Genomic DNA, 25,241 nt, shown 5'->3' with positions numbered 1-25,241 from the left:
TTTACCGTTTGACTGTACTATTCAATGGGGAAGGGTGATCAGGCCCCCCACTCCTGTGACGGACCCTGGCACTTTGTCCTAAGAATGCTGACAAACCTGACAACCTTTGGGTGCCCAGCCCTCTCACCATCATCCTATCGTACATGGAGAAGCAAATGCCTACATGAAACGATTTGCCCAGGATCATGAAGATAAGCAGCCACATTCACTGCCTAGTTCTTTCTCCAGGGAAGTGGAAGTGGGAAACTGGAGCATACTCTAGACCAGAAACAAAGCTTAAACACTCAGCTTTGTATCCAAAGCAATAGAGCCCACGCAGGACCACAGCAGCACAAGGCCATGTCACTGCGGAGCCAACGACGGGACCACAACACGTGGCCCCTGGATGTCAATCACAGGGTCACTGGACTCCTGCTGCCTTGGGCAGAGTACTGTGCAAGGCAAAGGAGGTATTTCACAAGGAGCCTCAGTCCTACACTGCAAACCTTAAATAAACAACAGCAGCCAAACAGCACAGCTCTGTCCTGCCCTTCAGAGGCAAAGAGAACGAGAGCCTCAGCACTAACTTCAGACAGCCTGGCCCACCAATGAACCAGAATCCGCGAAAACAAAGCCACAAATACATCTCCCATTTCCTGAACACGGTCTCTGACGTACCTTAAGATAATTCAAGATGTTTGCCTAATACTGCATACCCAAAATCATCCATGCAAAACTCTGCAAATAATCTTCCAATATTCTGCCCACCCCTTTAGGAGGGGAAAAGGCTTCCTGGGCTAGAGAGCGCCTTCAGAACAACGGCGACGCACCAGACTAGCACCTTGCTTCACCAGCACACTCATGAAAAGGGAATTTTATCAGAAATTCTAACGCATCAGAGTAGCTTTTCTGTTTAAAATATAATGATGGAGATAAATGACTAGCCACGATTTGGGGGAAATCCAAATGAAAAGGACTTGAGATCTCTTTAAGTTGAGGATATACTGATGAGGTTATCATGTTTAAGAGTGCCCCAAGTTTGAAGGTTTGAAGGGTTTGATAAAACAGACAGCTGGACCCACTCTCAGAATTTCTGAGCCAGGAGGTCTGGGGCCCCAGCATCTGCCTTTCTAACAAGGTCCCAGGTGCTCTGCAGATTTCTGGATGAGGGACCACACTTTGAGAACCTTGGAAATTGAATAATCATGACAGAGGCAGCATCTACTGCTTAACACACCTGAGCTCCAATTACACAGAGGCTCTAAATGTCAGTTGGTGTAGGTGCCCTTGGAGACTGGACTGGAAAGGTTAAAATAACTCGCCCAGGGTCAGAATTAAGCAGGAAGGGAGGTCAGATCTGTCCCTCTCCAAAGCCTTGCCACAGAGAGAGACGATCGCCTTTCTCCACGCCTTTTTAGAAAATCAGACCAAGGCAAGAACACAAACCAAGGCTGGAGGAAGCCATTTGCCTGCTGTGGGAAACCTCAAACTATATTCATTTAAATGAGTCCACCCGTGGCAATGTAATCTCATCCCTTCTTCAACCCGATAATTAAAGCAAAACAAAGAGGACCAGATGACAGAACCCCTTCAGTGGCTCAATTAATCAGAATACAAAGTTGCCAATTACAGGCAGATCATAACTTTCATGTTCGGCCTCCTCCTCATTTGGCAGCTTCTACAAGCACATTCTAGACCCCAGCCTTTCCAACAGGACTCTCTCCTTCCCCTGCTCACCTTTCACGCTCACAGTTTCTCTCAGAGCAAGGAGGGGTTAAAATAAAGGGAAAGAAAAACGTGCTGAAGGCTGCCTGGGCGGAGATAGCAACACTAATTGCTCCCATTCTCTGGCTCCTTGTGAGGCAGATCGCAGGGGCCTGCATCTTTGGAGAAAGCTCTCTGATCTTCTTCGCAGCAGCTCTCAGCAGAGCAACTCAAGTGCCCTTAATTGTTTATGTTCTTAATGCAGAGCCTCTTGAATGCATTCATTTTTAATAGCAGGCTTGAGTGTGGGGCCCATCAAAGAAGGACAAAGCAACTCTATTCATTGGTCCTCCTTCCTGCAATGACAGTTTTCTGATTTATTTGCAAATGACAAGCTTGGCAGGCCCCACTTGAGGGCGGCACTCTTTTTTTCTTTTTTTTTTAAAGAATTCAGTTGCATTTTCCAAGATGAAGTTGAGTCTGCAACGCTGTGTATTTGTGTAAATTCTTCCCCCTTCAGTTCCTTCTAATTAATGACTTAAATGTTTTGACCCAACTGTTGCCAAGCAGAGCATTTGGGCTTTAATTTGTCATTTTGGTAAAGATGCATCCTTGACAAAAGCATCGCAGCTGTTTCAGTGCCTAAACAGCACATTTCCATTATTCAGAAACCCTTGTTGTGGAGTTCAGAAAGTGCTGCTCACAGGAAATCGTTCTGACTTGTTCCATGATGGAAAAAGACAGCATTCAGTGGTGTCAGAGGAAAATGCACTCTGTTGTGCCACAAGAAGGGTTTCAAGACAAACTCCACGGGGTGAACCACGGAACACTACCATGAATTAATCACCTATTGTTCTGGGAATGGAAAGAGAGCAAGCCTACACCTTTCACCCTCTTCACAGGTCTTAAGTGGTTTAGGGAACTCATGAGAAATGAGATAGTATCATACAATAGCAGCAAGATCAGTGGGAGGAAGAACCAGCTACATCATCATGGCACGAAGGCTAAAATTACAATTACGAAAATAAAATATGCCTACGTAAAGACAAAGACTGCACAAGAATATGCAAAAACCAAGTAGCCTCTGAAAACCGGGTTTGTGAGAATGATCTTGATTCAAAACTTGGAAAGTTACTTTCTTTGCAATAACACTTAAACCCTTTCTTTTTCATCAGAGCAACCTTTTAGGCCTGTTTCCCTGTGGCTCAGTGGTAAAGAATCTGCCTGCCCATTTAGGAGACGAGGGTTCTATCTCTAGGCTGGGAAGATCCCTTGGTGAAGGAAAGGGTCCCAGTATTCTTACCTGGGGAAATGCTATGGACAGCGGAGCCTGGCAGGCTACAATCCATGGGTTCGCAAAGAGTTGGACATGACTTAGCGACGAAACAACAACAAACCCGTTTCCGGATGGTACTGGCTTCCAACAGTCTGCATCACTGTGCCCCTGCCCCTCCATCATGATAAAGCAAACATCCAGTGCACACAACTATAAAGCACAATTTATCATCAGCTTTAGTTTTTCTCATCATCCCCCTTCCCCACACCCCACATCTTATCTGGAGATCACTGGATAGGTAAGAATGTTTCCCTAAAAGGCTGGAATCCTCAGCCAATCTTGATGGTGGGAAAGGAATCTCCTGCCTGAAGGGACCCTAATTTTATAAGCATGCTGCAGCTGAATGACCCATACACATGAAGGACGGCTGCCACTCTTGAGCCGGAGCAACTTCCTGGGAAAAGCAGCTACTTCATCAAAGGAAGTCTACGCCATCAAAGGAAGTCTAAGCCATCAAAGCCATGTGACATGCAGGAGAATGGCCCCAAGTCAGAGAGACACGTGTGTGTATGCACTGGTAAGGCCATCCTTGAGTCCCAAACTCAACTCTCAGGTGGAAAGCCCCATTTCTGGGCCTGACTCCTCACAGGCTGAACTGCTGGAGAAGTGGTCCTTTGAGAAGGAAGACAAGGTTCCTGGCATTCCCAGTTGAAACCTGGGGCTCTCTTTTCCATCAACATCATGTGCCAAGAAACTCCAGAATGCAAGTTACCCCCTATAGTGGCCAGAGGATGAATCTGAAGGGAGGGGGCTCTATTGCAGACTGGGGTTGGGCTTCTGCCTCAGGACAGTCCTCTCCTGAACCCAGAAGTGCCAGAAAAGCATCAAAGTTGGAGGCAAAAAAAAAAGTGCACAGTGACATCAAAAGTCAAGGAAAAAATTCCTTTCTCAAAAGCACCTTCGATCATAATTAAAATGAAATCTGGGGACTTTCCTGGTGGTCCAGTAGTTAAGAATCCACCTGCCAATGCAAGGAACACAGGTTTGAGCCCTGATCTGGAAAGACTCCACATGCTGTGAGACAACTAAGTCCACGCAGCCCAACTAACGAGGCCGGGCTGTGAGCCCGTGAGCCAAAGAGAAGCCGGCGCACTGCGCCCAGAGAGCAGCCCCCGCTCACCACAGCTAAAGGAAGCCCACTCAAAGCAACGAAGACCTAATGCGGCCAAAGTAAAGTATTAATTTACAAAAAATGAAATCTGACAGGCTGGTGAAAGTAGTGTTCAAAGCATCACCTTTCGGAAGAACTTTTTAAGTATTTATAAGATGGTAAGTACAAGGATCCTAGAGGACAGACTTCATTAGTACACTCAAGAACCACAGGCTATTAACTTGGCTATGCGGGTAGATGCAAAGAGAAACAGCATTTTAAACACAAATTAAGGGGCTTCCATGGTGGCCCAGTGGTTCAGACTCCCAATGTAGGAGGCCTGGGTCAATCCCTGGTTGAGGAACTAGATCCCACATGCCACAACTAAGACCCAGCACAAATAAATACAAATTAATTCTTAAACAAAGCACCTGATCATCACATCGCATCACAATACGATCCACAGAGAAATCTAAGCAGTAAGAGAAAAATAATCATCACTTCTTCAACATAACAATCAAGCTACTTTCAGGGGGTAAATAGTGTGCTGTCTGAAGATAATTTAGTCAGGGCTACATGGATTGACCACAAATATATATATAATTAAAAGTATTTAAAGAAAAGACCCCTTATGACCAGTCATATCACCTTGTAACTTTAAAATGACACATCAATGTTATAATGTGTTGCCTAACATTTACCAGGGAAGAATTAAACAAGAAGGGATGAAAGAATACTGAAAGAACACTGGATAATCCAAGTGAGAACAGTTTATAAACCAGGGGCCACCAGAAGTTACCACTCCTATCATTCACCAGTTATTTTACAAGTGGACAAATCAACTTCTGTGCTCGTGTGTTTTTAGAAAGCATCCTAGATATTCTTTCATTAATTATGTGGGTTCAAGACATGTCAATTCTTGTTTCCCAGAGCACAAGAAACCAAATTTAACCCACGTATTGTGTTACACGGGTCTGCACTCGCATGGTTCCCACAGGGCTGGGCTGGCTCAATAATGTCGAGCTTCTTCTGGAAGAACAGAATAGACTTCCTGCCATTTGGACTGTGAAACACAGTAATCCACCAGGGAATAAAGGTCAATGTTGCACTTTTGGTCATTACTGAATCATTTGAGATGATCTGCGGTGAGGATGAGAGGAAAATCGAAGGCTGTGAGAACGCTGCAAATGGCTTGACCTCAGACCAATTTCCATCTCCATCTGTCTAATAGACATGTGGATAAAAAGCCTCCCTCCTTCTGGGCTACTCTGCTGTTTTCAAACCCACCGCACAAGCCAGGAACCAGTTAAACAATACGTTAATAAGGGGAAACAACCTTCTAAGCCCCAGACTGACACTTACTCCGGTTTTAGGGCATCAGCTCAAGTTTGGAAAGCAGTTTTCCAGTCTGCGAGCAGTACTGCAAAGGAGAAATTCTAACGAATATGGAGAATCGTCTGCAGTGCAGGGTCATGTGCCAAAAATCTCCTTATTTGTACATGCAAATATATGCAAGCTCACACACCTCCGCCCCCCACCAAAAGACATCCACACGATTTCTATTACGTCTGCTGACACAAAGGAGAAGAGCAGTTCCAAAAGCTGCGTGCTGCTGAGGAATCTTTTTTCTTGCAAGCGTCCAATTAATGCTGCTTAATCATTATTAAAGCATTTCAATCATTAAATACAAAATATTCCTGGGAACCCTGAGCCTAATTATCACTTAAGCCACGGAATAAATGTTAATATCCTGACTTTACGCTAACACTCCTCTTCACTGGTTCGGTCAAGCTCCTTTGTGAAGGTAATGCTAGTCCATATGTAAGTTTAGGCCCCCACAGTATATCAATGTCAAACAACATCGTGTCAAGCTAAGATTCAATTCAGGTAAGTGCCACTGCCAAATTTTCTTGTTCCCAGACGGGCTTTAAGATTATTTTATTGCTTAAAATTTAATTTGTTCCAACTCGTGTCTCCATGACAACGTTGGCTAACCCTGCAAATCATTTGGGTAATTGGATATCTTATCTTTCTATTGCTCTCAAATCGAATGATTCTGCTAGAATTGTAACAGCCAATCAAATTTACAGTCCTCCTGAGTAATAGACTTGGAAAAGTAGCCACATTCATCTCCTCTTTACAGCCATATTAACCAGTATGCGACAAACAGTAGAGTCTGGTCTTCAAACTATACTCCAAACTCTAAGTGATGTCAATACCAATATCCTCACTGTGCAAAGTCTACCCAAAAGCCCCTTCCCTTTTATACTATTTTAATTTGCAAAGCAACAATTGGTACCCATTCCATACAAACCTTAAGCAATTTCAGCATTTTGAGGAACACCAATGAGTTTATCAGAAAAAGTAATCATAAAATAAAAATCTCAACTTTTGGTGGGTACTTGACCTTGTGATAAAATCATGACCAAAACAATGGCTGTACAAGATGATAGTGGTACACCACCACTGATCTGTCTGGGGCTCTTTCAGGCGGGCAAGCCACATCTGATGTTGTACATTATAAAAAGTAAGAATGGATACAGATTTAGCAACCAGTTCAAAAATCTCTGTATCCCTAGAGAAATCCAGTCGAAATGTGACAACCCATTCATTTCATTCATGAATTCAGAATAGTCACAGCATTCAGAATAATCAATTATGAAATAGAGATTTTTTCGTAAGATTCAAAAGTTAGCAGTTCCGCTCTTGAGTTAGTGGTAGGATTTTGGCCTTTGGTCCGCTAAAAAGGACAGGAGTTGGACACACTTCAATGGTCCAATTCCAATCTTCTCGGTAGCTGGACAAGGACACTGGCTCCCAGGGAGCTCAGGGCCCAGGCGTTGTAAGAGGGCCAGCCGGCTTACAAAAGGAAAAGGCTCCGCAACCCAGGCCAACTGGCAGGCCGAGGGGTTGTCAAGAACTTCATGCTTCCCCTACGGACACTCAGAGGACTTCAAGGCTTGAGCTAAACACAGAGCCACAACGTGGGGCATCTCAGCACACTGAAGTCAGCAGGCAGCCGGGCTTTTAGGCAAGCGAGAGAGCAGGCGCTGGCACGGTTTGTCCAGCTGTGCTCTCTATTAACCCAAACACTTACAAAAAGTCGCTACTGCATCATGCCTGGCAGTAAGAGTCAACAGCCTAAACTTCCAGTCCATCCAGTCCCAATGGTCTCGCTTTTCTCTCCCTCCTGTGGGTTTTGTGGGTGTGTGTGTTTTTTCCTGCTTCCTCAAATATTAGCACTTAAGTAGCAATTGTGAACTGACAGTCTACAAAAATCTCAAGCCCATGGAGTACGTGGAAAATACTGCAACACATCTACTCAAATTTTTGCATGCACTTCAGAATTTTCATAGCCAAAGAAAACTATCCATGTCAATTTACACTCCCACCAACAGTGTAAGAGGGTTCCCTTTTCTGCATATCCTCTCCAGCAATTCTGTTTGCAGACTTTTTAATGATGGCCATTCTGACTGGTGCGAGGTGGCACCTCACTGCACTGTTGATTTGCATTTCTCTAACAATGAGTGATGTGGAGCATATTTTCAGGTCTGCTGGCCCTCTGTATGTCTTCTTTGGAGAAATGTCTGTTCAGGTCTTTCGCCCACTTTTTGCCTGGGGTGTTTGTTTTTCTGGTGTTGCACTGCATGAGCTGCTGTTATGTTTTGGAGATTAATCCTTTGTCAGTTGTTTCATTTGCAATTAGTCCTAAATGAGGTGGATGAACCTAGAGCCTGTTATATAGGGTGAAGTCAGAAAGAGAAACACAAGTATTGCATGTTAACACATGCATATGAAATCTAGAAAGGTGGTACTGATGGTTCTATTTGCAGGGCAGCAATGGAGACACAGACACGGAGAACAGGCTTGTGGACACAGCGGGAGATGGAGAGGCGGGGACAAACTGAGACAGCAGTGTGGAAACATACATATTACCACATGTAAAACAGAGAGCAAACGGGAATTTGCTGTGTGACCCTGGGAGCTCAACCCAGTGCCCTGTGACAACCTAGCGGGGTGGGATGGGGAGGTACATGGGGGGGGGGGGGGCGGTTCAGGAGGGAGGGAACGTATGTATGACTGTGGCTCAATTGTGTAGATGTATGGCAGAAACCAACCCAACACCGTAAAGCAATTATCCCTCAATAAAAAAATAAACCGTGTATACGTCATCAAGACACGATTTTTTTCTCCCTTTCTCCAACAAAGTAACAACTGTCTTTAATTCACCCACACACACACACCCCCCTTTTTTTTTTTCAGGATAATAAAACTCTCTTCCAATTCAAAATTTGATTTTCTACATTACATCAAAAAGAAAAAAAAGGAAACACACCTCCCATCCTTTATTCTGCCAGAACTCACTTCCATAAAAATGAACCAAAACTGTACTATGTTGTTCACCCATCCCCTTAAATGAAAAAACTCAACACAAAGCTATTCTCACTGGTGGCTGTATTAACTACTTAACGCTGTTGCCTTCCAAGGGCATACTTTGCTGTTTGACTTAAATAAGGCATCTTAATTCCTCTAGACCGTGTGTGTGTGTGTGTGTGTGTGTGTGTGTGTCTGTGTGTCTGTGTGTCTGTGTGTATCTGTGTGTGTGTGCCCAGCTGTGTCCAACTCTTTCCAACCCTAGAGGCTCCTCTGTCCATGGGATTTTCTTGGCAAGAATACTGGAGTGTGTTGCCATTTCCTCCTCCAGGGGATCTTCCCGACCCAGGGATCAAACCCACATCTCCTACATCCACCTGGACTCCAGGTGGATTCTTTTACCACTGAGCCACCACAGAGACTGCCAACAGGAGATTAAAAAAGGAGAGGGGAAAAAAAATGTCCTTTTGAACCTACAGACAAATGCTCCTGATCTTAGAAGTAAACAAACAATAAAAATTTTGAAGGGAAATACTGGAAAGCAAACAGTTCAAATGCAGGAAGGAAGGAAACTGGACTTGGAAAAACAATAAGGAGCATGGCCTAGAATTCCAAATACAGTGTACAGTTTAAAAGGAATCAATAATAGAGCCAATAACGGATTCTGAGAACAGCTGTCCTGAGACTGCCCAAGTACAGGCGCCTGCACACAGAAACTTGCTCAAACCTGAAAACTACCCTATCCAGTAGGTGCTACTGTCATCCCCTAACCTTCTTGCCTGTTTTTTCCTTTGCAGGGAGGGATAATTAATATCCAAGGGAGGCTGGAAGGATTTACAGAGAGCTCCTAGGTGGCTAAATGGTAAAGAATTTGCCTGCAATGCAGGAGACAAGGGTTTGATCCTTGGGTCAGGAAGATCCTTTGGAGAAGGAAATGGCTACCCACTCCAGTACTCTTGCCTGGGAAATCTCATGAACAGAGGAGTCTGGCGGGATACAATCCATGGAGTTGCAAAAGGAGTTGGCCATGAGTCAGTGACTCAATAACAACCTACTGTACAATTTCTGGGGCACATGGAGCTCAATACATGGAGCTAAGAATATTTCCTCTCATGTCCCAAATAAGCCTACTCCTGGTGGCCCAGTAGTAAAGAATCTGCCTGCCAATAAGAGACACGGGTTCGATTCCTGAGTCGGGAAGATCCCTGGCAGAAGGAAATGGCAACCCACCCCAGTATTTTGCCTGGGAAATCCCATAGACAGAGGAGCCAGGAGGGATACAGTCCATGGGGTTTCAAAGAGTCTGACACGACTTAGCGACTGAACAATAACCAACAATAATAAACCCAAGAAGCTGACTTTTGAAAGCCAAAGTGCTGAAACAGACACGTGTCGGAGAACTGAGTGGGCACCTGCAGCTGCAGGTTGCATGGGGACCAGATGCCCTGGTCCTCCATCGCAGGGGCCCAACCATTTTTCTCTCCATACCAGACCAAGATGCAGATCAATGTTTAAGACCCCCTTTCCTAAACCAAAAGCAACCTTTTTACTTACACTCACTAATCCATAGAAGCCTTTCAAATGGCACAAATAAAGGCGGCTGCATTTTGTTCTCTAAATCAATTTTCTCCCCAGCCATCAACTAGATGTTCCTGCGCAGAGAAAGAACAGCCCTTCCCTTCTAATTCAAAAATCCATACTGCCATTGCCCTTGCAAACTGCTAAACAAGCAGTATCGGCAAGTCACTTGTGTTCTGTAATATATTTACTGCAAATCCCAATGGCTCACCTCCTAATGCAGTTTTTTATCGCATCTGTGCGTGTCAATACACTGGCCAGTCACCTTACTTGTCAGAGGCTCTGCCCGGCTATTTGCTCAAGGCTTCAGGAGGGCACAGAGGACAAAGGCTACACTCCTAGAGGCCCCAGCACTGGAGGGCCTCCTCCTCATGCCAGGATCCCGAAAGAGGTTTCGGTCTCCGGCAATCCACATCCTGATACTTATGCCCACAGCATCTGAGAGGCCACCTTCAATTCTCCATCAGGAGAGCTTCCATTCACACAAACTTCAAAATCAGAGTCCTAATCAGAGTCCTTCCCAGTTTCCTACCTATCAACACTTAAGCTGTTCCCCTGGTGAATTGGCTGATCACATCTGAAAGGTGCATTATCCAGCGCCAAAAGGGCAAGGGGAACCTGGCTTTTTTAAGGACAAACCTCTGCTTTCAGATGACAGCGTAAGAGCAAGCACCCCAACACCACTTAATGGTGGATCATCTAACACAATCACACCAAAAACACAAAGGACAAGTTTGAAGGAAAATGTTACAAAATGCAATAAACACCTATTCAGATGGAATTCTTCAGAGTATACTTGGAGAAACTCCCCTTCCATGTGCATCAGCCTCAAAGGTTGCTAAAGAAAGGCTTGTTGTAAAGTAAAATAAATTAATTAATTAATTTAAAAAAAAAGAAAGGCTTGAATTATCTATTTATCTTTCAGGGTGAGCAGAAGGCAAGTGCGCTCTATGCAAGATATGGGACAGGCAGAGATATTACAAAAATGCTCCTTTACAGACTCCTGGGATCAAATAGGTGGGTATAATACAAGGTGTTCACTTTACATTTCTTTCTCCTTTTCTATATATTTTAAACTCTTCATAGTAAAATGTTTGGGGTGGGGGATGAACTCTGTAAAGACAAGTAAATCATGCCCATGCTCAGTCGGATCTGACCCTCTGCAACCCCATGGACTGTAGCCCACCAGGCTCCTCTGTCCATGCAATTTTTCAGGCAAGAATACTGGAGTGGGTTGTCATTTCCTTCTCCAGGGAATCTTCCCGACTCCGGGATCAAACCCGCATCTCCTGCATTGGCAAGTGGGTTCTTTACCACTGAGCCACCTGGGAAGCCACCTGGGAAGCCTCTGTAAGTAAATAATCAATAGTATAATTATTAAGAAACCTGGTGACTAAGTCAAGTCTAATGTCCTGGGAGAAGCTTGTAATGCAGCTTATCTGCAGTTCTGTTAGTGGCTGTGGTCATCCTTAGGAGACAAATGGTGGTTCCCAGAGCAGTAATGCATCCACACACTCAATTCACACGGAAACCCAGACCTCAGCAACATACTACTTCTGTTTTCTCTCTTTTTATCTTTTTACTATAAACTGAAATATATTACTCTAATTAAGTAGCCTTCCCTAAGTAGCCTCTGTAGATATTTGACTATAAATCATTTTTCCAAAAGAAAAACATCTAAGCAAAAGTGGTTGGATGAGATTAGAACTGTAATCCCACAAAACATCTGGTGAAACCAAACAGATTTCACTCTTAATTTTATCATAAGGACTCATACTGGTACTCTAAATTCAAGTTTTTAATCTAGATTCCATGGACTTGCTGATGGATCTCAAGATGTCCACAAACAGCCAAAATTATTTGGCAGAGCTCCATGTGTATCAAAATACATATGGTTTTTTGCCAAGCAGGTTTTACCTGATTTTCATATGGGTTCAGGATCCAAAATAGTTACTCTACCTCTTCTGAGGGGCACATTAAATGCTACTTAAATGCCTACTTAGGGATTTTCCTGGTGGTCCAGTGGCTAAGATGCCACAATCCTAATGCAGGGAGCCTGGGTTCAATTCTTGGTTGAGGAACCAAATCCCACATGCCACAACTAAAGATCCCACACACTGCATTAAAAAAAAAAGAAAAAAGATCCTGCGTGCCACAACTAAGACTTGGCACAGCCAAATACATAAATAAATACTTTTTTTTTTTTAAAATTTTTAAATGCCTACTCAAACTCACTGGGAAAGATGTAAATCTCAAACTCAAGCCTCATGCAGACTGCAGCATAGTTGAAGTAACAGAAAAAGGCATATGAAAACACTAGTACAAAAATCAGAGCAAAAATAAGTGACGTGACAGCCTCCTGCTGGGAGCAGCCATGGAAGGTCTTGAAGTAAAAAGGTAGTGTTGGTATTTAAACTGGATCTTGAAGGATATTGAAGAAGGCCACGTGAACTTGACCAAAAAGCCTGGACATTTAAGAAAACAGAAAAACACAAAGCATGTTTTAGGTATGAAGAATGGACCCATTTGGCTGGATTAAACGACCTGGAGGGAAGAGGATGGAGGTGACTAGGTAAGGCTGGCAGTGACAGTGACCAGAGGCAGACACAGAGGCTGTGAGTGATGGGCAAAGAGGCAACAACCAGAGAAATTAGGAAAATTGGGCATACCAAAGAGATGAAAAGACCCAAGCCCCTCACTCACTTCCTTAAAGATGCTCCCTTCCAGGATAAGCATTCCAAGACTGTTTACAATGTGGGTTAACATGGACCCTGGAGTCAGGGTGTCCCAGGGGCCACACCGGACAAGCCGACAGGGAGCCCTGAGACTGTGAGAACTTTGACGTTAACCCCTCCAATTAAAGTTTCCATTTATTATACATGTATACAACAATCAGCACAGTAACATGCTTACAGAACTTACCAATTCATAAGTAAACAAGTCTGGGGATATGTTTTTAAACTTTTTACTGACAGGCTGTACAAAGCTAGTGAGATCACTAAAGACAATACTATCAAACCCAGCCTAGAGAATTTCCTGGAAGTCCAGTGGTTAAGATTTGGTGCTTTCACAGCTGAAGGTGCAGGTTCAATCCCTGGTTGGGGAACTAGGATTTCTCAAGCCATGCAGCAGAGGGGAAAAAAGAAAAAAGAAAAAAAAAAAAAAATCACAGCCTAGTACCACGTGTATTTATTTCAGCGGTTTAACAAGTAGCATGATTTGGACATACAAGTTCAAATGTACCTATGTTCTCAAAGACAACTTATTCCACTTCATCAAATGAATAATGACTATCTAAGAGATCAAACTGCCAACATCCACTGGATCATCGAAAAAGAGAGTTCCAGAAAAATATCTATTTCTGCTTTATTGACTATGCCAAAGCCTTTAACTGTGTGGATCACAAACTGTGGAAAATTCTGAAAGAGATGGGAATACCAGACCACCTGACCTGGCTCTTGAGAAACCTATATGCTGGTCAGGAAGCAACAGTTAGAACTGGACAAGGAACAACAGACTGGTTCCAAATAGGAAAAGGAGTACATCAAGGCTATATATTGTCACCCTGCTTATTTAACTTATATGTAGAGTACATCATGAGAAATGATGGGCTGGAGGATGCACAAGCTGGAATCAAAATTGCCAGGAGAAATATCAATAACCTCAGATATGCAGATGACATCACCCTTATGGCAGAAAGTGAAGAGGAACTAAAAAGCCTCTTGATGAATGTGAAAGAGGAGAGTGAAAAAGTTAGCTTAAAGCTCAACATTCAGAAAACTAAGATCATGGCATCTGGTCCCATCACTTCATGGGAAATAGATGGGGAAACAGTGGGAACAGTGGCGGACTTTATTTTTTTGGGCTCCAAAATCACTGCAGATGGTGACTGAAGCCATGAAATTAAAAGACGCTTTCTCCTTGGAAGGAAAGTTATGACCAACCTAGATAGCATATTAAAAAGCAGAGACATTACTTTGTCAACAAAGGTCCCTCTAGTCAAGACTATGGTTTGTCCAGTTGGTCATGTATGGATGTGAGAGTTGGACTGTGAAGAAAGCTGAGCACCGAAGAACTGATGCTTTTGAACTGTGGTGTTGGAGAAGACTCTTGAGAGTCCCTTGGACTGCAAGGAGATCCAACCAGTCCATCCTAAAGGAGATCAGTCCTGGGTGTTCATTGGAAGGACTGATGCTGAAGCTGAAACTCCAATACTTTGGCCACCTCATGGGAAGAGCTGACTCATTGGAAAAGACCCTGATGCTGGGACGGATTGGGGGCAGGAGGAGAAGGGGACGACAGAGGATGAGATGGCTGGATGGCATCACTGACTCGATGGACATGAGTCTGAGTAAACTCTGGGAGGTGGTGATGGACAGGGAGGCCTGGCGTGCTGCGATTCATGGGGTCGCAGAGTCGGACACGACTGAGTGACTGAACTGAACTGAATATCTATTAAAAATAGGTACACTACCCCTTTCAGCAGGCACACCCACCATGCTTAATAGCAATTTTCCCTCTATTTGGCAGGTGAAAAAGCTGATTCAATGAACAGAATTCTTCTGGTCTAATTTTCCTTATACTCAAAATAGCCTTCCCCCATCCCTTTTCCGGCAAACATATTTTATGGTAAAAAAATGACCAAGTAGCAAATAATGCTACTAGAAAAACTAGAAAAATGTGTTTGTTACATCTAGTATGAAAACATGGGGGGTGGGATGAAGGTCAACAATATTCTCATGGTTATGACTGCTACGCTGCTTTTAAAGTAGGCAAACAGAATTAAAAATTTACTAGGTACCAAAAATTGAAATGTAAAATAATGAAATACAGACTTGTTTGCAATCACAGGTTAGTTGGTAAAACTTTGTGTCAATATTTCTTGTAGTTTCACAAAAAGCATTATGGTGACTGGGTGATCTATAAACTGAACAGTTCTGTAATCACTGTGGTCTTGCAAACAATTTTAGAAACCATTGTTTTTTCTTTAGCCAAGTGAATAGTAATACAAGAATCTCTTAATTTATGTTAAAATTTCAGTGTAAATTTTTTTCATTTTTCCAATCAAACCATGCCTCAGAAAAAAGTTAGAAAATCTCTCCCACACCTGAGGGACCCATGCCTACATACACACACTTTCTCTCTCTCTCTCTCTCTCTCTCTCTCTCCTTCAAGCACCAAGCCATATTCATGGAAGATTCCTATAGCACATTTCTTACTACAGAATTCACCAGTTCCATTATCGAACACTATTTTTGAAGCTATAAATGCCTAATCTTGTCAAATCAACCAACCTCCCAAAATAGCTGTCTAAAATTTAATTAAAGACCATTACACCAAATACTCTGCATTAAGCATACTAGTCCTGAGAATTCCAATTTTTAAAAATCTGAAGCAACAGCTAAGTACCAAGGATGGGAAGGGTCGGGGGTCACAGGACACGACTGAGTCAATCAAGGCTTAATGAGAGCCCAGTCAGTTTCTTAGTTTCCTCAAATTTAATGTAAGCCTGGAGACCACAAAAGTTTAATAAAAGAAAAGTCGAAGACTCAGATCTAGGGAAACTCAAAATGGTTCCAGGAGCCAGTAACTGAATATTTGCTAAAGAACAGATTTTCCTTTCTGCGTTTCTTAATAAACACTGTTTGAAGGGACCTCTGAAGCCTCTGGACAGACTCTCCTCAGCTGACACATACTCAGAGTTGGGTTTGAAGCCCGGTGGGGGATGCTCCTTGCTCTGGAGGAGTGAGTCCCCTCTGGAGGACAGAGCTCTTTGTCAGAGTCTGTCTAGTCTCACTACCCTCTTCTCAGAGCAGGAAACCAGGGTCCAAGCAACTTGTTCATGACTCACCCCATCACTAACAGAGTCCCGAGTGAGTGACTTTAGTCAGCTCTACCTTACACCAAGACAGATCCCACACATCACTGGGACATTCCACCTCGCCCTGCCCTCCGGAGATGCGGAGCGGAGGGGAGGGGAGGGCGGCTCTCTGACCCCACAGGTGCCTCCCTGGCCTCACCTCACCCTATTCCCAACCCTGTCAGATTCTGCCCCTACATAACTTGCTGGCATTTTGTTCCTCATGGATTTTTTAACTTTGATTTCGAACTTTAAGGATGGGATGGAGAGGGAGGCGGGAAGGGGGATCAGGAAGGGGAACACATGTAAATCTATGGCTGATTCATGTCAATGTATGGCAAAAACCACTACAATATTGTAAAGTAATTAGCCTCCAACTAATAAAAATAAATGGGGGAAAAAAGTATTTAAAAAGCTTGATGGTTGGATGGCATCATTGACTCAAGGGGCATGAGTGTGAGCAAACTCCAGGAGATAGTGAAGGACAGGGAAGCCTGGCGTGCTGCAGTCCACTGGGCTGCAAAGAGTGGCACACAACTGAGTGCCTGAACAAACAATTAGGCTTTCTGACACCTCTCTCAAACTCTGTGCCCAAGGCAAATGCCTCACTCGCCTACCCTAGTCCCGGCCCGGAAAGAAACCCACAATGAGCCCAGCTGTGGAAGGGGTCAGGAGGGTGCTGTGTAAGGAGTGAAGGATTCGCCTGGCTAGCTGATAAGAACAAACAAACAAAAAAAACAAAGGCTAATCTTGCACCTCGGAATCTAGGTTCTACACACAGGGAGCTTTATCTCTTAACTCCTACTTGTAAAGGACAGGCCTGGCTAATGAAATGAAGGGAGGGACCACTCCAACCTCGATGACAGCTATCTTCTTTGTATTACAAGATGGAGCTTTAACTCCAAGTGCCTACTCAGTTCCATTCGGAGACGCTGACTTAAAAAAGAAAAAAAAAAACAAGATCTCAAAATGAGAAGGTGTAGACTGAAAACCCACATGGTTTAAAAGCAGGAAGAAAGGGAAAACGTACAGACAAAATAATAAGGGTCATATCTAAGGAATTAACCCACGAGTGAAGCCCTGACAGTTCCACCACAACACTTTTAATATACTACTGAAGAACATTTCTTTCTAGACAGGAACTTTAAAGCACTTACCAAAACTGTGAAAGCAGTTTTAACTTCAAAATTTATATGGTCTGAGACACTATGCTTGCTGAATTATCACACAGAGTTTGGAAATGTTCAGCTCTCATCTTTTTTTTTTTTTTCCCCCTCCTTCTCCTCTCCTTCCCCACCCCACAATCAGCACTGCAGAAAACTTTCCTATCAGTCCTTTCATTTATTTTTAAATTCTTCCACCACCCGGGAGAGCCCTAAGCACTGCCTGCTCTTCAAAAGAATACAGGCACAGAGGCAAAGTAATCGATCAAACTCACTGCATTGCTGGGTTTCAACTAGGAATCCTGATAACGCATTTCAGGTTTTTTTTGGTTCTTAGGCCTATTTTAACCTGTGGACAGTATTGCTCAGTTGGTTACAACTTTCTACTTGCCCACAGCTGTAGCCCCCACCCACCAGTCAGTACTGCTGATTTTCCTAATTTCTACAATATGCGCCTTGCCCCAGGGTGTCTTGCAAATGGTGAAATTGGTCAAGACAGATAAAGATCGAACACAGGCTTGCAGCAGAGTAGATGCTGGTCGTGAAGCACAGGCTCAAGTGTGATTCCACTACTGGCCTCACCCTCCAAAGGCAGCAGGTTTGGGGGAGACAGGGGAGAAGCCCTGAATGCGGAACCAGGGGACCCAAACTCAAGTGTCAGTAGGTTCTTGGCCCTGACAAGTTGCAGACTCTGAGCATCTGCCCCCACATGACAAGGCAGAGCACAACACCTCCCCAATCTACTTCACAGGACAAGGCCAGGTGCTTTTGAAAACTAAGTGCTGTACAAATTCATGCCACTAATGACAACTTACAAAGCAGGGCTTTATCAGTGTGCTGAACAGGTACACAAGTGGGATAAATAAGCCCTATGTAAGGATTTACAGTGCATCTTCTTCCCCAAAATATCAAATGAAACAATACCATGCCAATGACAGGGAAAAAAAAAAAAACTTTTATCAAGCTGCCAAACACTAAGCACAGTCCTATCCTCAAAAACAGCTGGAGTCACATTAGCCTATTTTTTCATATGCCTGAACACTGGTGGTAGCAGTATCACTCCAACTTTCCTGAGAAGTCTCCGCCTTCCTGTATAGAGATACCTAGAGTTTACATGACCTACCTGAAAAGAGACAGACAGGCGGGAAACTATAAAAAGCACAAAGGAAAAAAGATTTTGTCGTCATGCTGCAATTAGAGATTTCAATATCCATGACCACCCTGATTTCATTGACTTTTTGGTAACTGGCCACAGATGGCAGCAGAGAAAGTAAGGGGAAGGCTTATCAGGAAGTGTTGACACAACATAAACACGGACTGCGGGCACCAAACCAGCTAAGGAAACCACAATTATACCATTCTTGATCTGGATGTACTTCCACTTTCAAACTTCCAGACGGAAAAGGTGGTGGTGAGATTTGACGCTGAAATCTCTCAAACTCACCCCTCAACAAAGCCGCTGAAAGGTGAGGAGGAGAGCGGTCGTCACACGGGAGACAAACCTTAACGACACTAAAGCACTCTCCATGGAAAGTTTCCCCATCACTGCATTTTTTTTTCCAGTAACAAAGATGTTGTCAGAAATGACAATTTTTTGAGTCCCCTGATGATGCCTTGCTAGCATTTGGTCATAAGCCATAAAGCAGGACTAATTTCAGCCTGTCAGGAGTCTTGCTAATGCCCAGTTTCCCCCTAGAGAGAATTCCTGTCAAATCTAATGAGAGCTCCAAAAGCCCTCTCCACAATATAATGAGCACTTAGGCCATGCTGGTGATCAGGCGGCAAAAAGCATCAATTTGAGCCTGGCTACACCCTGGGGGCCAGACGTCACCAGTTTTAATAAGAATTATGATTACTAGCTGCACCAAATGCCTCCTCAGAAGTTATTATTAATGTGTGACATTCAGAAGGATGTTTTTCAAATGTAAGGCCACTTCAAACTGAATTACAGCACGGCTTTGCATACCACTCTAGTTAAGGGTCTGTCAGCATTTACAATATAAACCAAATTTCAGGGGGCTTAATATCCTACTATGGAGAACACAACATCTCTCAGCTTTTCACATTTTTCAAATTACTGAGCCAATTATACACAACATATTATTAACGCACACTGGCTCATGAACAGACAATATATACCCACAAATGCCCAATGGAGTCCAGAAACTCATTAGAAAACTATTTTCACACCATGGGGTTCCTGATCCTCCTTCTCCCTTCTTCCTTTTGATAGAGGCCCACCAAGTAACCTACAGGAACCCAGGAGAATTTCACACCTCCTGTAGCTCCCCCAATAAATCCAGCACCAATACACATCACACAGAGGTGGCGTTCCCCTGTATGGAGTCAGTGAGGTTATTACACCCTCTGAGTTTATGAGTTTAAGAGAAAGCTCAATCTCCTCCATACCCTTCCAGAAAATTTGTTGGGGGGAAAAAATGTGCCTTTAGGGTAACTTTAAAAAAACAAAGTGGCACATAAGAACTCCTCCACCAAGTTTATTTGCATAATTCATTTAAATGACCATATATCTTTTAGTATAATTACTATCAACAAGTTACAATTGCTTCAATCAGGCACTGGCCCCTTTAAGCACACAGAAACAAAGACATAAACCCAACAGAAACTAGGCTACCAACTCTGCAAATCAGAACAGAACTGGCATTTTTAAAGGCCCAATTACACTGCTAATGAAAAGCCCTGAACTTAACCATCTCCTTCCAAACACATATCTGAGAACAGATCTAAGGTACACGATGATAACATAACATTATGAAATCTATGATGAATTAAAAATCAAAGAGTGCAGAGTTACAAAAGCAGAATTCAACTCTGAAACACACTTGCTTAATGAAAGTCTTTGAATATAAGGAAGATCTGAAGGCTGAACTAATCAATTTCTCCACTGTGCCCCAGCCGGTCAGCCATGCTCTTTAATTTAATGAAACAAGGGTTTGAGATGAAATAGCACATATACATCAAGTAAGAATTGTATTGTTGCACTTTGAAATGTGTCCAACTGTGCAACTTTATCTGATGATAATTTTTTAAGAGGCAATCGATTTCTAAAAGACTTATTGTACCAGAGCCCTGATGAAAAAGTGAATGTCAGCATATCTCCAGAATACTTATACCCTGCCATTAATGCTTTCTTTGGCAGACAATGACTACTCAATTGAGGGTCCTTTGGGCTGAGCAATCATTTAGCTTTTCTTCTCTTATGAGGTCCTTAGTGCCTTGTTCCAGCTCAATACTCTTTTTATACACCATTATAGTAGCCATAAGTGTGAATTTTATGGGAACTTGCAAACTCATAGTCATAGCTTGAGCTTTCCAGTCACTAATCTTTTCATGCTTTTAAAACCACTAGGACTGAAACAACTCCCAACATAAGCTGTGGTCATAAAAGGATGCTTTTTTCACCTCCAAACCTGTATCAACTGAGACTTTTTTTTAAAAGTTGTTTGCTAATATGCCACTAATCCTGAGTGTCGCTTTATGTAGCCCCCAAAACTCCACAGTTCGTCTTATACCTTGTTTAACCTGAGTAAAGAAACTCCTGAATACCCATCTTTCCCCCAAAGAGCCACACTTCTTTCCAAATCAGCACAAAAACATTAGCTATTCTGAACTTCAGAACTTGACAGCCAGATCTTCCAAGAAGAGAATAAATGTATCCAGGCAGTAAAGTCAAGTCAAAGCCTCAATTCCAGTCTGCCTATAAACAGGCTAGTTTACACTTCCAAAGCACCTCTCACCTAGTAACTTAAACATTCTAAAACTGTCAAGAACCAGCACTTGCTGCAGAACACTACCCCCCAATTCCCAAGAAGGGAAACCAAGGCTGAAATATGGCATGCAGATACCTCCCACTACTAAGGACAAAGCCAGTACTATAGAATCATGACTTTATTTCTCATTTCAACTTGAGACTTCACTAAAGCTTACCTGTTTATGCATTTCTATGTTTAATCCATATGACATTTCATAATACTGTAAAAAGAAAAAAGAACCAAGCATTTCATTAACTCATGTTCTGTAATGCTGAGAACACATATTTGTTACTATTACATGAAAAGGGAAAAAAGCTAATCTTTGATACCTACCATCACATAGTGCCTCTGCATTTCTGTCTTTTCACTTGCCAGTTTCTCACATTCCAATTTAAGGCTACAAAAACAAAATAGGCAACTTAATGTAAATATTATGTCACTTGTTTTAACATCTGCCTCACATATTTGCACTTCAAGTGAAAACACAGACCAATTTGGAAAAGCCATAAACTATCTAGGTAAACACCCAAAAGCTTTGTCCTTGCATTAAATAGGGAAAAGGAATAAGAGGAACAGTGCAAGGTATCCACTTAAAAACTAAGCTTTTCCTTCTTGGTGCATACCTGGTCTGATGCCAAGACCAAAAGATCTGTCAAAACCTCTGATCTACTCAGAAGACTGATTTCTCCTCATGGTCATCTGTTCACTCCTACTTGCTTTCCTGCATCAAAGTTTGCTTCCCGGGACTTAACCAAAATCTGGCCTTTGTATAACCTTCAGTCTCAGGCACAGGCTATGTCACCTCTGCCAACTCAAACAGTCTGTTGGTTTGAAAACTGTACCTGTAAAGTTACTTCTACAATTGTTGGTCCCTTTTAATACCTTTGTTTTTAATGCCCTGCCAAAATATATCATGTAGCTTCTGCAATAAAAGTGGGCTGAATTCTTCCCTTCCTGGCAAACATGTAGGCAGGGATGCTTCAAGCTCTGGAGATTATTATCTTCAAGTAGACAAAAGGTCAATAATCAGAAAGCCGCTGACAAAAATAAGAAAGTTCACACCCAAGCAGCTGTGTGTTTTCTCTCTGGCATGATAAAAACAAAACCTGTCATTATAGTTATTTCTTAGCTCTAATGAGCTAAGATTTCATAGAAACAGGGGAAGAAACTAACATTTCTAGAAAATCTACTATGGACAGGGTGCTTTAAAAATAGCTTTCTTTTATAAATTTTCTGAAGCAGCTTTCATTAGATGAAGAGACTAAAGATGAGATGACTACAAATGTGATTCCAATCCCTTGCCCTACCCAAACCAACACAGAATGAAGTCAAAGCAGGTGGGCTGTCCCCTAAACACATCCACAGCACCCCCACTAATGATGGGCACAGCTAAAAGCATCTACCCTCCCATAATGGACTTTGCCTCAAAGAACCCATTCTAGTATGGCAAACAGCGATTTCAACACTGGCTTTGCCTCTCTGAACCTGCACTCCTGAGCTGGGGCATCGACTGAACCAAGCTCAGCCTGTTGCAAAATAAATAAATGAAGTACAAATATTGACAGTTCTCATGCAACTCCTAAATACACGAAGAAAGGCTCCTTGGAACAGCAGCAAACGGGCAAAGGGGAAACAATGGGAGCAGGAGGAGGAGACAAGAGAAGAGGCGGCCCGGGAAGAGCAGGGGAAAGGGGTAACGTGAATGACAGGTCTTAACCGCGACTCCACGCGCCACCGCCTGGACGCAAGTACTAAGTACAGCCGCCGCCGCCACCAGGAGGGGCGACCCGGGGCACAGTGCTGCCCGGGCCACCACTCACCGGGCGCGGCCCGACACGCACCTGTGATACTGCGCCTGCAGGAACTGAAATTCCTCTTTAATCCGGTCCAGGGACTCCGGGATAGTGAACTTGAAGGGCTGGCCTGCAGCCTGGTGCGGCGTCTAAGGGCGATCAGCGAGGGGGACCGAGCGACCGGGATGCGGGCGGGTGGATAAAGCACAATCCAAGAGTGGGTGGGACATAAACAAAAAATAAAGTTAGAAGCGGCGCCAAACGGAGTCCGGAACTCGAGTTTGCGCTTCACTTAGGGAGAAGGGAAGATGGACCTTCCCAGATCTGAAGCTCCTCAAATGACGCTCGCAGCCTCTTCCAGCCTCCAGGGTGGGACGCGGTGAGTGCGCCTGGGTCACCTGGTTGAAGGGACAAGGGTCCCCGGCGGCGGCCCTGGAGGACCTGGCCAGATTGTCGTCGACGACGCCGCCCCCTCCCTCAGGGGGAGATAATGACCCCGGGGACCAGAGGAGAAAACTCCCTGATGTTCCCCGTTCCCAGAGTCGCCGGGGCCACCTCCAGGCGCGCCGGAACCGGGGCCTCATTGACATGTAAATAGGCGAGACGAGAGACAAAGCGGGGGGCGCACTACCCGCCTGGGGAAGGGCGAGGATGCGGCCGCGGGAGAAACCCCAGTCTCCCTAAGCGCCCCGCCCGCCCGGTCTAGACGTCAAGTAGGAGGGAGCCTAGAGCAAAGGGGTAGAATTGAGAGTTTCAGCCCCCTTCCCACACAGGAGGAGAGGGCCCGGGACCTCCCAAGTCTTGCACCCTTGGAGGCCAGGGGGCTCGGCCAGATGGTAGCAGCCACCCATCTCCTCACCGCACAGAAAGAGCGACCACCACTCCGCCACCTCCCTGCCCCCCACTCCACCACCACCGCGCCTCACCGGGTGCCGGCTCTGCGGGAACATCGCTCTGGCGGCGGCCGCGGCTCTGTTCCCGGGCAACTCAATTCTCCGCTCAATTTCCAACTTTAATCCCGCCGAGGAAAATTAAGCCGGGAAGCCAGGCAGAAGCGGGCAGCGCGCTGGCCACGCACGCAGGCGCGCTCGGGGGGACGCACAGGCCGCTCTGCTCCCGCCCGCGCGGACTCCCGCGCTCAGGGCCACATCACAGGGCACTCCGGGCCCGGCCGCACCAAGAACCTGCGGACGCCGCTGGAGCTCGTGAGGGCGCTGGGGGCTGCGCTTCCACCCGCGGGCCTCGGCCGCCCGGGCTGAGATGTGACTCGGTGCTCCTCTCGGCGATCCGCGTGCGCCGCAGCGGTCCCGGGCAACAAATCCAGGGGAAGACTGCTCTCCTTTGGTCTTCTCCAGGTCCGCCTCTTCTTCGGGTATTCCCCGAGGCGCCCGCCAGCGAGATGCAGGTGGCGCGGCGCCCCCGGCTAACCCCACACAAACAAACCTGACGGTGCTCAGGGGTGACCCCCTCGGGCCCAGGCAGCGCTCACCACCGGGAGCTCGCGGGCTCCCGTGAGGCGACGGGGTGCGAGGTCCCGGTCGCCGCGGAGGCTCCGCGCCCGGCGCTCCGCAGCCTTAACCCGAGCCGAGGAGCGCGGGATGACGACGAGGCGGGGAAAGTGCGGAGGGCGCGCCAGAAGGCGGCTTGGCACGCCCAGTGCAGCCGGCTCTGGGTGTTCTCCGAGGTTGCACAAACCCTCCTGGGCCGACGGGTCTACTCTGTCGAGGGCAGTCCCGCAACCGCCCGCTGCTCCTCCAGACCTCGGCGCATCCGGGCGCCGCGGCCCGCGCGCAGTGGTCCTGCACCGCCGGCCAGACCTCTCCGGACCCTTTCTCAGAGCCTCTCCGTCGACCCCCTTTCTTTCCTTTTCGTCTGCCTCTCTTCAACGGGCGCTCCAGCCCGCTGCAAAGTTCTCTCACGACCCGGGGAAAGACATCCAAGAGACGGTGAGGAAAAGCCCAAGAGTGCGCTCCGACGCTCGGCCTCCCTCCCAGGCCGGCAAACTCCGCGGGCAAGTCCGGAGTAGTCGCGGAGGCGGTTAAGTTGCCGAGGGCAGGCGGAGGTCCCGGCTGGTGGCGCGGTTCCCGCCCGGTCCTGCGAAGGCGGGAGTGGCGCAGTCGGCTGCCTCGGGGACGCAGGACACAGGGTACCCGCCGCCGCCGCTGCCGCCGCCGCTGCTCCAGCAGCCGCCGCTCCAGCCGCTGCCGCCGCCCGCGCCTCTCGCGCCGGTTACATTAACACGCGGTTTCACACTCCGGAGCTAACCAGCGCCGGCCCCGCCCAGCACCGCGCGGGCGGGGGCCGCGAGCGCGGAGCCGGCGGGGGACGCGAGCCTGTCTGGTGGAGGGGGGCGGGGGGAAGGCCCTCGTCAGCCAATCGCTTGCGGCGCGCCCAACGTGGGGTGCTGACGAGACGCCTCCCCAGAGCCTATGGCAGCGCGGCACCGGACAGCCCGTCTCACCCGGTCCCCCTCTTCTCTCCCACCCCACTTGCTTCCATCTCCGCCGTCTCCCCCGTCTCCCCTCCCATCCACCCCCACCACTCCTCCGCCAGCCGCGTCCTCCCGGGCTCGGTGAGGAACTGTTCCTGGA

At 45.7% G+C, this 25,241-nt stretch overlaps 1 protein-coding gene across 5 annotated transcripts in view; it reads right to left on the bottom strand.

Annotated features, from left to right (window-relative positions):
- LOC110122594 (TLE family member 1, transcriptional corepressor) overlaps nucleotides 1–24,855 on the bottom strand; it is a 93,016-nt gene extending 68,161 nt beyond the window's left edge. For 2 of the 5 annotated variants that reach the window (XM_070480309.1, XM_070480308.1), the window contains exons 1-4: nucleotides 23,577–24,855; nucleotides 22,699–22,799; nucleotides 21,191–21,254; nucleotides 21,033–21,077 (exon numbers count right to left, since the gene is read on the bottom strand). In XM_070480309.1, coding sequence (XP_070336410.1) covers nucleotides 21,033–21,077; nucleotides 21,191–21,254; nucleotides 22,699–22,799; nucleotides 23,577–23,600 — 234 coding nt within the window. In that variant the 5' untranslated portion in view covers nucleotides 23,601–24,855. The remainder of the gene's footprint in view (nucleotides 1–21,032; nucleotides 21,078–21,190; nucleotides 21,255–22,698; nucleotides 22,800–23,576) is intronic. The other 3 variants (XM_020870102.2, XM_020870104.2, XM_020870103.2) reach the window with 2 other exon arrangements.
- Between the last annotated feature and the right edge of the window lie 386 nt (nucleotides 24,856–25,241).

Source organism: Odocoileus virginianus, chromosome 18, assembly GCF_023699985.2.
Source record: "Odocoileus virginianus isolate 20LAN1187 ecotype Illinois chromosome 18, Ovbor_1.2, whole genome shotgun sequence".
Classification (NCBI taxonomy): domain Eukaryota; kingdom Metazoa; phylum Chordata; class Mammalia; order Artiodactyla; family Cervidae; genus Odocoileus; species Odocoileus virginianus.
The sequence above is the reverse complement of the archived record's forward strand: the minus strand, read 5'-3'. Positions and strand labels throughout refer to the sequence as shown.